Genomic DNA, 15,737 nt, shown 5'->3' on the forward strand with positions numbered 1-15,737 from the left:
GTTAGAGGTTGGCGGTTTGGTCAATTGTATAGCTACTCCCAAGATTACCTATCTATATATTGTTTGTTGCATTTTTGTCTCTCTATCCATTGTATATTGTTATGTCTTATCGAACATGTATGTCCGTCGATTTCACTATATGTCTCTGAACATTGATATTGGAAATATCAACTCATATATTTAATCAATCGATGGATAAATTGTGTCTCATAATGTTTTTAAAGGAAATTTGAATTAAAGAAATTATTTATTTTTATGATTTTGCACGTACCCTGAGTCCTATATCATACATGTGAATTCTATGGTCTGTTAACTTGTCTTGACTCCCTGAGTTGCCTAGGGATATTTCTCTCAATTGTATATTGCCCTGCCCTAGGTATCTAAACTTTTCCCAGGGGGTGCTTGTTACTACACCCCAACGGATTAAGGGCCATTGGAGATTTGCCTATATATGTCTACTCACGTAATTTAGATGGGCAGACATATAGCTGTTTTTCATAGTCCCCTCACTTTGAGAGGAAGCTCCCATGGCAAGGGGGGCACTGTTTTTTTTTAAAGAGAAAATACAGCTTTAGAAATTTTTGTTTTGAAAATAAAATAATTCTATCTTTGCCGTATGGCTCTGTCATGTTTGATGGAGCCATTCGGCAAAGTTTCAATGCATTGGCAGCAACTGCCTTGATGGTGGTTCCTATCAGTGCTTGAAATATCTGTCAGGCGGACGGACATTTCAAAATTTGACAGTTGACACCTCCATCAGGGCGATGGAGTAAATTACTCTGTTGCCCTGGCACAGGTTGGACCAGCCACTAAGTTCTAGATGAGGCTGTATGTATTGATTTTATAGGCTTAGGGCCAAAAGACAAAGGCACTGAAGTACAAAATTGAAAGTAAACCAACATGTAGCAAATGATCAGATTAATGAACTTGAGCAACATAGGGAGAATTAATAATAGATGTACAGCGCTTGGACGCCCTTGGGCAGCAACCGCGCTCAATAAATCTATTTCTAATTCTAATTCTAACAGTGGGGACATAACATCTTTCTTTTACTTTTGCTAACGCTGCACAGATTTGCCAAACAGCATTCGCAGACCCAATATGTACTAAAAGTAGGAGCCCAAGACCCATATTTCAAGGTGAACTTGATAGGAACTATCTAGGTTTCACTATCCAACAAACAATATGGCTCCTAGTCACCAAGTAGCCATATCTCATGTGTGGCACCAGAGGTGGCTTTTCGGTAAACAGCATTGCATTCTGGTACTTGCTGTTCACCTTTTCTCTAATTGATATTGGCTTGAAATCCCTCAATGCATGGTGTATCATGGCACTTTAATGGCGGTCTACCGCCGATTATGTATTTTACTACATGACAAATGTTCAATATGTTAAGTACCATTGTGGGTAGAAGTTTGCCAATGTGTATGTGACATAGCAACACATGGATCCAACCAGAGTCCACTTGCAACCAAATTTCCTGATTATTATAGATGGCAGGAACATTGAGGAAATGATGAGAGAGCCGTAGATGACACTCAATGAGGCAACACCCATCCCCTTAATTGGATTCAGGCTGCTCTGTAAAAAAAGCAAACATCATTTTGGTGGGATAAAAAAGAAAGTTAAACAACATTATCTGGAAAAAAGTTTGGTAAGCCACTGTCTATCACCAGCTATTCAAAGCCTACCTACAGCAATGAATGATAATGGTGTTTTGAAACAGAGAAAAGCATAGTGGATCTTTCTTTCTTGTACATAGTGTGTCAAATTGGTAGCAGAGGAAGTGAAGAGCATTCAGGAAGTATTGCATTATAAGCTTCCCCACAATGTTTGCTTCAGATGATGCCAAGGCTGAAATTTGTGTTTAGAAAGCATAATCATAATTAACTGAGCTAATAAACAGTCACGAGTCCTTGGAATTTTAAAGGGAAAATAATGCTTTCAGTTTTTGAAAATGTACTTATCCTTTCACCTGAACAAAGTGCATTGTAGTATCCTTGAAGGAATCGAAGTAGTCTTGTAGAGTAGAATATCCAATTTATTGAATACGTAAGTTGCAGGAATAAAAGGTACAAGCAGCTCAGTGTAGCTGACTGCACAACCAACTGAATCTTAACATTCTATATAACTACAGTAACAGTGATTACATATACAGAATTCCACAGTAATGAATTCCACATTGCATGTATAATGTTCTACTATTGTTCTTAAAGAAACAAGCACTTACTACACATCCCCCTTTCTTAATCAATATACATTTAAAGCTAAATAATAAAATAAAAAAAGAAAATACAAAGAAACAAAATCAAGAACGGATAAAATCCTGAAACTTCTTAGGAGTGACTACATGTCTTCCATCCCTGGTGGATTTGTTACCATATACTCTACTAGGTTCCTCCATATTTTGTCCAACAGAAGATTCCTCTCTAGGTAAAAGTTCCTGAGATCTAATACGATGAGAATCATGGACAGCATGGTTGTCTTCTCCCAAAATACCAAAAGATGAATCAACCAAACCATCATCAGAAACCAAATGAGGATCAACTAAACTTTCTTGAGGGACCAGATCTAGTCTTTGATCTTCAACAACAACTCCAGACTCACCCCTTTCTTCCAAATTCGGTAAAACTTCTAACCACCAATAGTTATAACATGTATTCTCCTCTAAAACCCCAGACTTATCAGATAAAGCAATACGATTCAAATGATGAATAGTTCCATCATCTAACTCAACTGTGTTCTTCATAACCTTGGTGACAATTCTCGGGTTGGAAAACTTAGGTTCTAATTTCCCAGTCTTTCTACTAGATTTAACTCTAACGTACTGTCCAACTTTGATATTCACTTCCTTGGTACCATGTTTAGTATCATAATAAGATGTATTCCTATCCTGAGATTTAATGATGGCTTGTTTAACCTGTTCAGGATCCCATTCATATTTCTCACCTCTACCAATCCAACCAGGATTCAATCTACAAGGGGGAAATCTACCTCTGATCAATCCAAACGGACTCTCCCCAACCGTGTCATGAACTGTGACCCTATATGACCAAATCAATTTGTTAAGCTCATCATCCCAATTCTTATTACCCTTCTTTGCCAATTGCAACAAACCTTTCAAAACTCTGTTCATTCTCTCCACAACAGAATTCCCTCTAGGGTGGTACAAGGCTGTAAACCTCTGTTCTATTCCTGTGTAAGACAAAAATTTCTTCATGAGTTCAGATTTAAACTGTACACCATTATCTGTTAAAATTGAAACAGGAAACCCTTCCCTTAAAAGACATTTATCTAAGAATTCGATGACCACTTGTGTATTAACACTAGTGACAACCTCAACTTCTATCCACCTCGAAAATAAATCTACAAGAACCAAAATGTACTTGGAAATAACATCCTGCCATACAACAGGACCCATTATTTCCATGGCAACATGTTCCCAAGGTAAATTAGGACAACCTAATGATGACATTGGTGGATTAAGAGTCTTTTGTGACTTATCAGCACTTTCACACAAAATACAATCACGAACGTGCCTTTCAATATCCAAGTCGATTCTGGGCCACCAGTACAACACTTTGATATTCCTCTTGGTACGATAAATACCTTGATGGCCTTCATGACCCAAAACTATCACATTGTCTCTTATGTCCACCGGAGGTACAATTTTCCCTGCTCTGCACAGGAATGCACCATCGATACTCAACTCGTCACGGACCTCCCAAAAAGGTCTGAATTTAGGATCCAATTTGCACTCTTTACCCCACCCTTGGGTGACTTTGTCTTTCACTGTTTGTAGCAGTTCATCCTTCAAGTTCTCTTCCTCCCATTTTTCTCTAGATAAACCAGGAGTTTCAGCAAAGATTGCCGCTACGCACATATCATTCCAAGGGTCAGGATCGATATCTTGGAGAGGTAAAGGAAGCCTACTGAGGAAATCTGCGATGACATTTTTAGCCCCAGGTACATATTGCACTTCGTACACAAAATCCTGAATTCTCATTGACATTCTAGCAATTCTTGCAGAGGCTTTGGATAAACCTTCCGTGGTAAGTAACTTTGTCAAAGGTTTGTGGTCTGATCTCAGCAGAAATTTCTTACCCCATATGAACTTTCTGAAGTGCTCCATGGCCCACACACACGCTAAAGTTTCTCGCTCTATAACTGAATACTTGGCTTCAGCAGGAGATAAAGAGCGGGAAGCGAAAGCGATGACCACTTCACCTCCATTTTCTGAGATTTGAGACAAAACACCTCCCAAACCTGTACCACTGGCATCAGTAGTGATAATATTTTCTGCACTGGGATCAAAACCCTGTAATGCAGGTGCATTTGCAATTGCACTCTTGATGCTGTCAAATGATTTTTGACACCCCTGATTCCAAAGAAAAGGAACCTTGTTTTTCATTAGCAACCGCATTTCATAAGTTTTCTGCGAAAAATTACAAACAAATTTCGCATAAAACTCGGCCAGACCTAAGAATGACCGTAATTCATCTTTTGATTTAGGAGCAGGGGCATTGAGAATAGCTTCCACCAAGGTACTCTTAGGTTTGATGCCTTCGCCCCCAATCTCATGGCCCAAATAAATGACAGACTTCTCTGAAAATTTACATTTAGTACCTTCAGCTACTAACCCATTGCTTTGCAGAATACATAAAACTTCTCTCAACAATTCATCATGCTGTGTTTTGTCTTTTCCCATGATCAATATATCATCTTGAAAAAAGACAACTTCTTTGATATGGCCAAATAGGTTAGACATAATCCTCTGAAAAACGGCCGCTGCCGAAGCCAATCCAAAAGGCATACGTCTAAACCTATGACACCCAAAGGGTGTGCAAAAAGAAGTGAATTTCCTGCTGTTTTTGTCCCGAACAACTTGATGATAAGCTGCCGAAAGGTCCAATGTTGAGAACCATTTCGCACCGCGTGTCAAGGCAAGCATTTCATCAATTCTGGGCAATGGAAATTGGTCAACTAAAATGTTATCATTCAGATACCTAAGGTCCACACATAAACGGGCCTTACCGTTGGATTTTCGGGCTACGACCAAAGGCGAAACCCATTCAGCCGCTTCTATAGGTTCAATAACCTTGTTAGCAAGCATTTTATCTAACTCCATTTTGACCTCATCTCTGACAATGAAAGGGATGTTCCTAGCCTTATGAACTTTCGGAACAGCTCCTTACTTCAAACGAATTTGGTGTGAGAAACCATTCAATTTACCCATGCGGTTCTCAAATACTTCAGGAAACTCCTGTAAGACCCACTTTTTTGTGTCTACACTCTCACAGGAAACTAAAACTTGCTCCTTACTATTGGGATTCAGAATTATGTCTAACATTTTCTGGTCCTTCCATCCCAAAACTGATGGTCCTTCTTCGGAAATGTACAATTTACCTGTGCACTGTCTTTCTTTAAAGCGGAAAATCAAGGTCCTATACCCTAACATTTCTATACTTTTGCCAGTATATCCTTCAGCAGCAATGTCATTTGGTTCTAACCATTCTCCTATGTGGTTGATAAATTTATTTCTCCAAACATGCTGTGATACAAATGTAAAAGGCGAACCGGAATCAGCTGCTAATTGTATTATGACTACTCCCACTGAAATGTGACACAAAGGTTTTGATGAAATATCATCACTGATATTCAATACAACCCTTTTCAATTGAACGAGATTCACTTGCAAATCTGTATCACTTGAAGAAGAGGATGGAGAATCTTGTACATACGCCACTTTCCCTTTAGATGGTTTCTTGGTTTTACGATTACACACTCTAGAGAAATGACCAATCAAACCGCATTCAATACATTTAGCAGCTTTGGCAGGACATCTATCATATGTAGCAGAATGAGAATAGCTGCCACATCTATAACAAATTACAGTGCTAAACTTTTTCTGCCCCTCATTGCTTTTCTTGTCAGGAAAATTCGTTTTCTTCTTTTCATATTTACTAAAATTTTTGTTATTTTCGAAACCTATTTTATTTTCAGTAATTTTTCCGACAACCACTTCAGGATCTTTACTTTCTTGAGAAAGAGTGACCTTTGCACATCTTTCAGACAGCTCTGCCTTTTCACCATAGCAATAATGTATTTCAAACATTTATCACCCTCGACCCACAATTTATCCTGTAACGTTTTGTTTTTTGCATACATGACAACCTGATCTCTGATCAGATCTTCCTGTAACTGTGCGAATTTGCATTTGGCAGCCACATTTTTTCAAAGCTGAAACATATTCTTCAACAGATTCATGTTTCTCTTGTTTTCTGTGGAAGAAAGCATGTCTGGTAACACCAATGCAAACTGAAGGCGAGAAATGATCATCAAGGTTCAACAAAGCGATCTTAAAAACATCTAAGTCTCCATCCGCTCTTTCTTGTGTATGTAGATCATTAAAAATACGTAAACCTTCAGGACCTAGAGAATATAACAGCATTCTCTTTTTCCTTTCTGGAGAAAATGTACCATTAACATCCTCTAAGTTGCCCAGATAATTCAAAAAGTATTCTTTCCAGTCTAACCACGATACAATGGGTTCACCTGGAACTGATAAAAACTCTTTAGGAGAGTTAATTTGAAGAATAGGCATTTTATTATCCCCAGAGGTGTTTGGTCTTGAAGAGGATGTTGAAGAGGAAGTTTCAGTCGTCATGTTTTTATAAAGTCAAAAACGTTGTTGATGTATGTGGGTAAAGAAAATGTTAAAAGAACAGTTTGAAAAGGAACAGTTCACCACATCATGAAGAAACCAAAATAAATATGAAAAGAAAAATACCACATCTTGAACTTGATGCTGCAAGTAACCTTTTTCCTGGAATTCTAGAAAGTGCTTTTCGAAATCGCCGCTGTTTACACTCAGTTAATCGATTTAACAGGCCAGAAAAACGATCCGGTGTTCACTCGGTAAAAACAACTCGTTCGGTTGTCATGGAAACCGAATCTTTCTTTTCTCCAAAATGGCGGCTATGCGTGACCCTGTGCACGATGTCGTCCTTTCCGACGTGCGCGGTGACGTCTTGCCTGGCTTGTAAAGGAGAACTCTATCCCGCTTGTTGTTGACGCGTTGAGTAGACGCGTAGAGCGGAATGCGGGTCCGGAGCGAGGCATTGCACGAGAGACACACGCGGAGGCTTTAAAAGTAAGCGTTTCACTCTCGCATCCAAACTGCCAGTCGTTTTCGGGAAACGGTAGAAATGACACAAAAAGGCTCATAGAAGTTTCACAGCTTAGCGATTAGAAAGCAGTCAGCTCAGATTCTTCAAGTTAACAGTCAGTGAGAACTTAGATCCTCAAAACGAGTGGAAAAGGATAAAGTACTCACAGGAAATAGTCCATCAGAGAAAAAAACGATGCTAACGTTTTTCTTGAATAAATTCAATCCTATCCTGTCGCCAAAAATTGTAGTATCCTTGAAGGAATCGAAGTAGTCTTGTAGAGTAGAATATCCAATTTATTGAATAAGTAAGTTGCAGGAATAAAAGGTACAAGCAGCTCAGTGTAGCTGACTGCACAACCAACTGAATCTTAACATTCTATATAACTACAGTAACAGTGATAACATATACAGAATTCCACAGTAATGAATTCCACATTGCATGTATAATGTTCTACTATTGTTCTTAAAGAAACAAGCACATACTACATGCATGTATGATAAAAAGCCTGCTACTCTTAAACACTGCCATTGTTTTGTGTAAAACAGGAGACAGAGGTAGTAATTAATTTTATGTTGTAGGAAGACTTGTTGACCACTTGGGACAAAGAAAGTGCTTAACCATCACACTTTTCTGCACATTTAGAACAGGAAGGCAAAGGTGTAGTTTGCACAAGAGAACCTTCACAGGCAGGAGACAAATTGCCAAAGATTCCCTCATTTTAGAATTATTGACTAATGCGCCCAGGAAATACATAGAAAACAAGAAAGGCCACTTGCAGACTTTGTGACTAGGTATTGAGCTGGGAAACAGAAGCTTCTACTCCTTTGGAACTTTAACTATGCACAGATACCTGAAGGAAAAGCATGAAATCTACGGTCCAATGTACAAAGCCCATTTGTGGTCACAAACCATGTGATTCATAAAATCGTTCTCTGTGACTGCAAAAGAGCCATTATCTATATACTAAGTCCATTTTGAGAGTGAAAAAAACCTTTCTGACTCACAAAATTAGATTTGCGGCTCACACTGAATCGTAACTAGGAAGCTCTGTGAAAGGGGTATTCCTTACTAATTATGAATCAGTATGGTATGTATCAATGGTTTGCGACTGCAATTGGGATTCAAAACTATTAATAAGTTACCATCATCTTATAGGAGGTGGTAACTGATAAGAAAAAAGGAACTGGTTCTCCCTGGGACCCATTTCCTTTTAGAATCTTGTCTGGTTACCTAAGAGGAAAAAGTAGTAGTCTGAGAGTCCCCTTCCTGCTCTCCCCAATGTCTTCCCAAAAAGAAAACTTTATTTCTAAACCAAGCAAAAGTCAATTCAATGGACATGGACTGTGTTAAAAATATGTTTTCTGTTCCTTGCAAGCCTCCGTCCCTGCATTGTCAGTCAATCACATGGGGTAACTGTAGGAAAGTGGAGTATCATGTGTTGTGGGGATTAGGCCTCACCATGCAATACTATCCTGATACCCAAAAGATGGGTCTTGGATTCACAATATTAAATCTTTAGCTCAGTCCCTGTAGTGTGGCAAAGAGCAGTCAGGCTTTACTAGAGGAACATATGTGAAGCATTTCAAAGTACCAAAATGGCCAATAAGTAATTGAGACAACTTGTGAGAACGTTGAAACCAATTTATAAAAATAGAGTGTATTTTTATTGTAATTTAGACACTTGAAGAAACAGAATAGCATACATATAACCAAAGTTATATATTTTTAAAGCAACATAAAAGCGTGCAAAATAATACAGTGAAAATGTAACATTGCGGTCAATGGGAAAAACCATTAGTGTAGGTCGAGTCGCGTTGTACCCTTGCGAGGTAGCAGTGATGTGGGTCCCAGGACCAAGCCACGATAGTCAGTTCAATTCTACCCGGCCCGTGGAGCCGGGGTGCAAAGTTGTCCTGGTTGTCCCTGGTGCTGAACGGGAGCCGCGGGAGAGCTGCTGAAACAGTGCTACGGGGAAAACGCTGCAAAAACACAATACCGTGGCTGCTTCTGATTTTGGCTGAATGTCGGATGGAGGCCTCTGTAGGTGCAGCGTCGAATGCAGAGAGGTCAGTTGCTGGACTACGACCAACGTGCTTTGGCAGTGGTAAGTAGATCAGAAGGTAACATTGATGTCAGGTGGTTCCAGGGAATGGGGTGGCTGCCTGTAACGAGAGTATTTAAATAGTATATGGTAAAACATTAGTATCTAATAAAGATCGCATGTCTACTTTTCAGCATATCAGACTCGATATAAAAACGAAATAAAAGCTGTCGCCATAGGAAGCGAAGTCTCTCGCTTATAGATTCGACACCTTGACAATTATGTAAGTAAAATGTGTGAATCCTATTTTATTAGTAAGGATAACTTTAGGGTGAGTGTATAGGTACTTTTTCTATATCCACATCTATCTTGTTTTCTAGATTCTCTTCTCTCTCTGAAGCACCATTCTATAGTATGGAGCTGTTGGTCTGGGAACCCTTCAGAAAAACTATCATAGTTAGGAGTGCAATAAAAATGTATATGCTATAAGTGACAATGCTTTTATATAAGTATATTGAGTTTAGCCAATATTGATAAATGATCACCCATAATGTAACCTAGCAGGTATAAAGTAAATAACTAGATGGTCTGGCTTTAAATTAATTTGAGTGGTTGCACTAAGATGTTAACACTATATATATATATATGCATCTGTACTATAAATGTTATAGACCCTCGAATACAGAAACTGAATTTGTATTGTAAATAATTGAAATTAATGTGTATGTATGAGTTGTTGATATATTTTTTCTGTCTTTGTTTTGTTTGTTTAGGTTATATCACTTTTTCTATTTTATATAAAATGTACGAATGACGGTCACCTGACGAAGGCCTTGGGCCGAAACGCGCGTAGTTCTATTCAACCGCATTGCCTTCATCAATTATTCCAACGACTGAATATCTCGTATATCACTGGGTTTATCTGTTTTTTGAAATTGTGGATATGTAATTTTTCTGTTTTCACTTATTGTCTTTGTATGTCTTTAGTTGTAAATAATCCATTCTTTGCCTTAGTTTGAACATTTTGTATTATATATAAATGTTTTTTAAATGTGAAAAATGAAATGAACAAGTAAATGAAATGTAAACAAAAGACAAAAATAACAAGAAAACATACAATAATCAAAATAAAAAGATTGAAGAATTTTTGTATAAACTCACTGTTTCAGCACACGTTTATTTGAATGTTGTGGAGGGTCTATCACTATGTTCAGATTCTGATCTAGGGATTATCGATGCCCTTGGAGTTTGCTACACTTTTTTTCTCTACATAGTGGCTGCCTGTAACTTCATGGAAGACAGGACTACAGTTCCCACAATGCACTAGACTACATGGATTTGGGTGATCCCTCGGAGGGCCCAATGACCAGTGATTCTTCGGATCCGGAGCGCTGTTTTATCTGTAGTTTGCAGGGGATTAGTGCTACTAGTCCAGGGGAGTCTGAGGGTGCTTCAGGCTTCCACATGGGGTCTCTCTGACTAGGGGGAAACAAGAGATAGCCTAGTACGAGCTTCGGTCAGGCAGTTCTAGGAGCATTGCCACAGGTGCTCGATATCCCTCTTTTGCTTTGTGAAAGTCCTGTTATCCCAGGCACAGGTCTCTTCTTCTGTCTTCTTTGATGCAGGTTGTTCAGAACTGAGGTTCTGGTGTTAGAGGTGTCCCTTAAATCCTAGATTTAGGGGAGTTAGGGGTGTGGGAGCAAGTAACCAATGGGCTGATAGTCCCTGCTGCGAATCCTCACCTGAGGTGACCACATCGCCCCCGGGAGTGGGTCACTTTTCTACCCAGAACCCTCTATTCTGCTACTCCTAAAGATGTCATATATCTTATCTAATTTTGGTATAAAGACCAGGCTGATCACCCTAGAGTTATGGCTAGCCTTCTAGGGGTGTACATTACCTTGACTAACTAATTTCCTGCCTGTCCGGGTGCAAATGTGACTGGGGTGTTTCCTCCTCTGGAAGTCAGCCCTGAAGCATATCAGAGGCAGTGCAGCCTTGAAGCTCGCCGCCTTGATCTGACACTTCACGAGCCTGCTTGGGATGACGGAGGAGTGACCTTCTTCCTGCCCAAGCCTTTGCTCCTGGGAGTGATCACACTCCCTGGAAAGAGGTCAGAATCCTGTCTTGGCATCAGCAACTGTTGGAAACGCGGGCTTGCCAGCTGGAGCACAGAGAAGCCGGGGCAACTAGTAGGGCAACCTCTAAGGTGCATGCCACATCGCCCTCAACATGAGATTTGTGTCAGGAGTGAGAAGGCATGTTGTTCAATACCAAATATGACATATTTAGGTGGTACCATAATGGAACTGCCAAACTTGGGTTTGTCCTTGTGACTGCATATGTTATGTTATAGACCGTTTGCCATTTATAGTGTCCTTGCACTTACATGACCACACCCTTGATATACTGCACCCTGCCTCCTGGGCTTTAGGAGGCCTTCATTAGGGGTGACTGGCATATATATCAATGATAGTTCATTGACTTTGCCAAACATGGTGAGGTGAGGGCAAAGTAGAGTTCGAGCAATTGGCACTGTACCTGAAGTCTGCAATGGCAGGCCTGCAGTCATTAGTTTCTTTGGGTCACTCAGGGTGGCACAAAGAGTGCTGCAAGTCCCAGAGACCCCTTTACCACCCATGCTTTGGGTGCCACTGGTACCATATACTAGAGATTTATAAAAGGAGTAAAGTCCTTGTCAATTGGCATTGCCAACTTACAACAGTTTTAGGGTGAGATCACTGGCACTGGGACCTGGGCAAGCAGGCTCCAGTGCACTAATAGAGTCATCAGCATTGGAACAAAAAGCATGGGAGAGACCATCCAAAAAGGGCACTTTTCTACATGAAAGAATTGCAAACTGCCTAATTAGTAATCATTATGCAGGTAGCTTTGTGACGCACTGTGAATGTATAGTTTGAAACCTTACCTATAAGTAGAGAGGTTGCATTGCAAATTGCTTTTCTATTCACAGACCAGTCAAGTGCAAACAGTCCATCCCGGTTTGCGGGTGGGAATGATACATTAGGACACTGGTTCACAAGATGTAAACTGCAAGAGAAACATAAGAAGCAAAGAAGCAGTGCAAGACAGAATATTGCATGGGAGCAAAATGCTCCTGAGAAGGTTCTGACAGAAACATGCACTCAAACAAGCCAGTTGTGCAGAATAACCATGTATTGCATGGATTGTGAGGCATGTATATACATATATCCCAAATCATTGGCCATAGATTTTGTTAACCAAATTAATAGAAACCATCTCAATCTTGAGTTTACTGCTAATATGAGTAAATCTTCTGTGGTATTTCTTGATGTGGAGGTATTTGTACAAAATAATGCCATATCCACGAAGATTTATCGAAAGCCAACTGCAGGCAATTCATTGCTACATGCGACAAGCCATTACCCACAGCATCTTATCCAGAGTATCCCCTATGGGGAGATGCTGCGGGTAAGACGCATTCGTGCCAGTGATTCTGATTGCCGCACAGCACAGGAAGACAGCAAACTTAGGTTTCCAGCACGGGGTTATACTCCATCAACTGTTGAAAAAGCTATAAATAAAACAAAGTTGCTCACTAGGGACCAAGCACTTGCCCCTAAGATCGCCATACAGGCTCCATCTAAAAATGTTAAATCCAACAGCAGGGTCATTCTCACATACAATAGACAACATAAAGCTATCAGGAGAATTCTAAATAGAAATTGGAACCTGGTACTTAATGACCCCATAATAGGTGTAGATCTGGCACACCACAGCTGACCTTTAGACAGGCCAGATCTATGGGCAACTGCCTAGTGAAGAATAGCCCGGAAGTAAAAGCACCCTCTAATTGGTTATCCACACAGAGGGGCTTTTTCAAGTGCATAACATGTAAGTTCTCAAACAACAAAAAAGATTATGCTACACCTTTTAAGCCACAACCAGTATGCATTAACAAAAGAATCAATTGCAAAACTGATCATGTCGTGTACGTATTGGAGTGCTCTTGTGCATTAAGATTTGTAGGCAGCACTAAACTGCCTGTGCACAAGAGAATTCTCCAGCATATACGTGCAATATCTAACAAAGATCAGGCTTACCCAGTGGCTAGGCATTTTGAGGCAGCACATGCGAGTAACCCTATACATCTTAGTTACTTTGCAATTGACTGTGTATTGCCCATGCGTAGAGGAGGTAATCGTGAAAGTGCCCTTCGCCTCTTGGAAACACGGTATATACTGGAACTCAATACCAAAGCTCCCGTAGGGCTCAATGCGAGCGAAGATTTATACACATGCCTTTAGTGCATTATAATTCTATAGGTTGGTTTCCAAAGGTTTGCCTTTAGTCTTCATTGGTTGGGTGCTACATCCAATTTCAAATCTTAGAAACATATCTTGCTACCATGATGATGCTGAACAATATGATCTTTTTATTATAAAATGTATTGTTAATCATTTATTTCCATTATGTATTTTATATTAATTGGGTTATAGGTACACGGCACTTTAGTTCACATTCTTCTCATTTACACACCTGTATAGTCTTTTTACCGGCTGGTTTAGAGATTGTATATGGGTTAGTTGTCCTTTGCCTTAGGAAAAATCAGCGATAAATATGAGAATATCTGTATAGGCCCACATGGGCGATATTTAGTAAAGAGGAGATGGTGTTTCCCCTTTGTTTTTCATTATTGGAGGACGGACTAGGTATATGCACTTTATTTGCTATTTTGCACTTTACATGAATGAATTGTTCACTGATTCATAGGTCCACACACATATCCACCCACTAACCCATAAAGTCACTCATACACGCAGTCACTCATCAATACAGCAACTGATATATGCACTCATATATCCATACAGACACTCACACACCACCACTCACCCATAGAGTTACTCACACACCTAGTCAGTCACCCTAAGAATCAATCACACTGCCATTTACTCACCTTTACAGTTATACAACACATCACTTAGTCATACAGATAGTACCATATACTGTCTTCTACAATCACAAACACAAGCACACACTCATCCATGCAGCCACTCTCACAATCACTCACTCTCACATGTAATTACCTATATACCCAAACACTCACATATACTGCCATTCACATATGTAATTACCCATACATATATGACTGATACATCCATTCACTCATCAACACAGTCATACGTACATTCACTGACCCATACAGCCCCTAGTAGACGCATTCATGAACCCATACACCCACTGAGTCACCCACTCACTCATCCATGCAGGGAGTCACACACACCCCCACCCACCCACACAGACACTCAGGCACCAATACAGGTAATCAGACAACCAATCATTAACCTATATATACACGCACGTAGCTACAAACCAACCCAAGCAGCCCCCTACACACCAACTGACAGACTGATAGAGACATTCACACAGATTAGTAATTCACCCATGCATTCACTAAGACACGTTTTAATCACTCACTTTTACAGTCAGTCACGCACCAAATAAATCATCCATTCAGACACTCATACACCCACTCATTCTCCAATAAACCTTGATGTGTGTATATATATATATATATATAACATTCTTTAACTTTTTAGAAACACTCAGTCACTGGATGATGTAATCAGTGTTGTCATCAGTGATGTCACTGACCATGTCATGAGTGATGTAATATGTGACTTCATCAGCAGTGCATTGGTGGGCGCGAGTTATAGTTAGCTCATCTAATTATAACGGCTGAATTTCTCTGCTTTTGTATGAGTGAAATGTCAGCCTAACTATAATGTTCCTGAAACCTGTGTTTTTTCAGTGAATTTCTAAGGTTTTCAAATGCTAATTCCTAACTATAACATCCCTGAAACCTCTAGTTTTTTCAGTGAATTTCTAAGGTTTTCTAAATGCTAATCCCTAACTATAATGTCCCTGAAACTTGTGGTTTTTTCAGTGAATTTCCAAGGTTTTTTAAATGCTAAATTATAACTATGTCTATTTAGGTAGAACATGTACAGAAAGTGGAAGAAAGGAGCAGAAAGAAGCAAAAAAAGTACAGGAAGAGAGAAGAGAGGTACAGAAAGAGGAAGAAAGGTTCACAAAGAAGCAAGAAAAATGCATAAAGAGGCAAAGAGAAGTCCAGAAAGAGGAAGAAAGGTAGAGAAAGAAGCAAGAGAAGTGCATAAAGAAGCAACAGAGGTGCAGAAAGAGGCCTACTTTGACTGTACCTTACCACAGACTCATACAACGTAGCCTAATCACTAATCCTTCTCCCAAGATGTCTTAAACTGCACTTTTCTCTTGAAGGTTCACTATTAATCGACTGCTCTGACTGTTAGGACTACCAAATGTAAAGCAACAATCCTAAGAACATCACTGTTGGAAGTCTGACCACACTTGTGAAGGTTTGCATGCATGCCTCTACTTTTGTCTAGTGACATGTTACATAAAAATAAACATACAAATACTTGAATACCTATGTTTCAAACAGCATACTCAAAACATGTATGAATTTCTTTCTGCTCACAATACAGGGCACATGGGTATTC

The 15,737-nt window shown here is 39.6% G+C and overlaps 1 protein-coding gene across 1 annotated transcript in view; it reads right to left on the reverse strand.

Moving 5' to 3' along the window:
- LOC144761597 (protein unc-93 homolog A-like) overlaps window positions 1–15,737 on the reverse strand; it is a 643,799-nt gene that overhangs the window by 195,273 nt on the left and 432,789 nt on the right. Inside the window, exon 3 of the mRNA XM_078646898.1 lies at window positions 1,400–1,581. Within this exon, the coding sequence (XP_078503024.1) occupies window positions 1,400–1,581 (182 nt within the window). The remainder of the gene's footprint in view (window positions 1–1,399; window positions 1,582–15,737) is intronic.

Source organism: Lissotriton helveticus, chromosome 6, assembly GCF_964261635.1.
Source record: "Lissotriton helveticus chromosome 6, aLisHel1.1, whole genome shotgun sequence".
Taxonomy (NCBI): domain Eukaryota; kingdom Metazoa; phylum Chordata; class Amphibia; order Caudata; family Salamandridae; genus Lissotriton; species Lissotriton helveticus.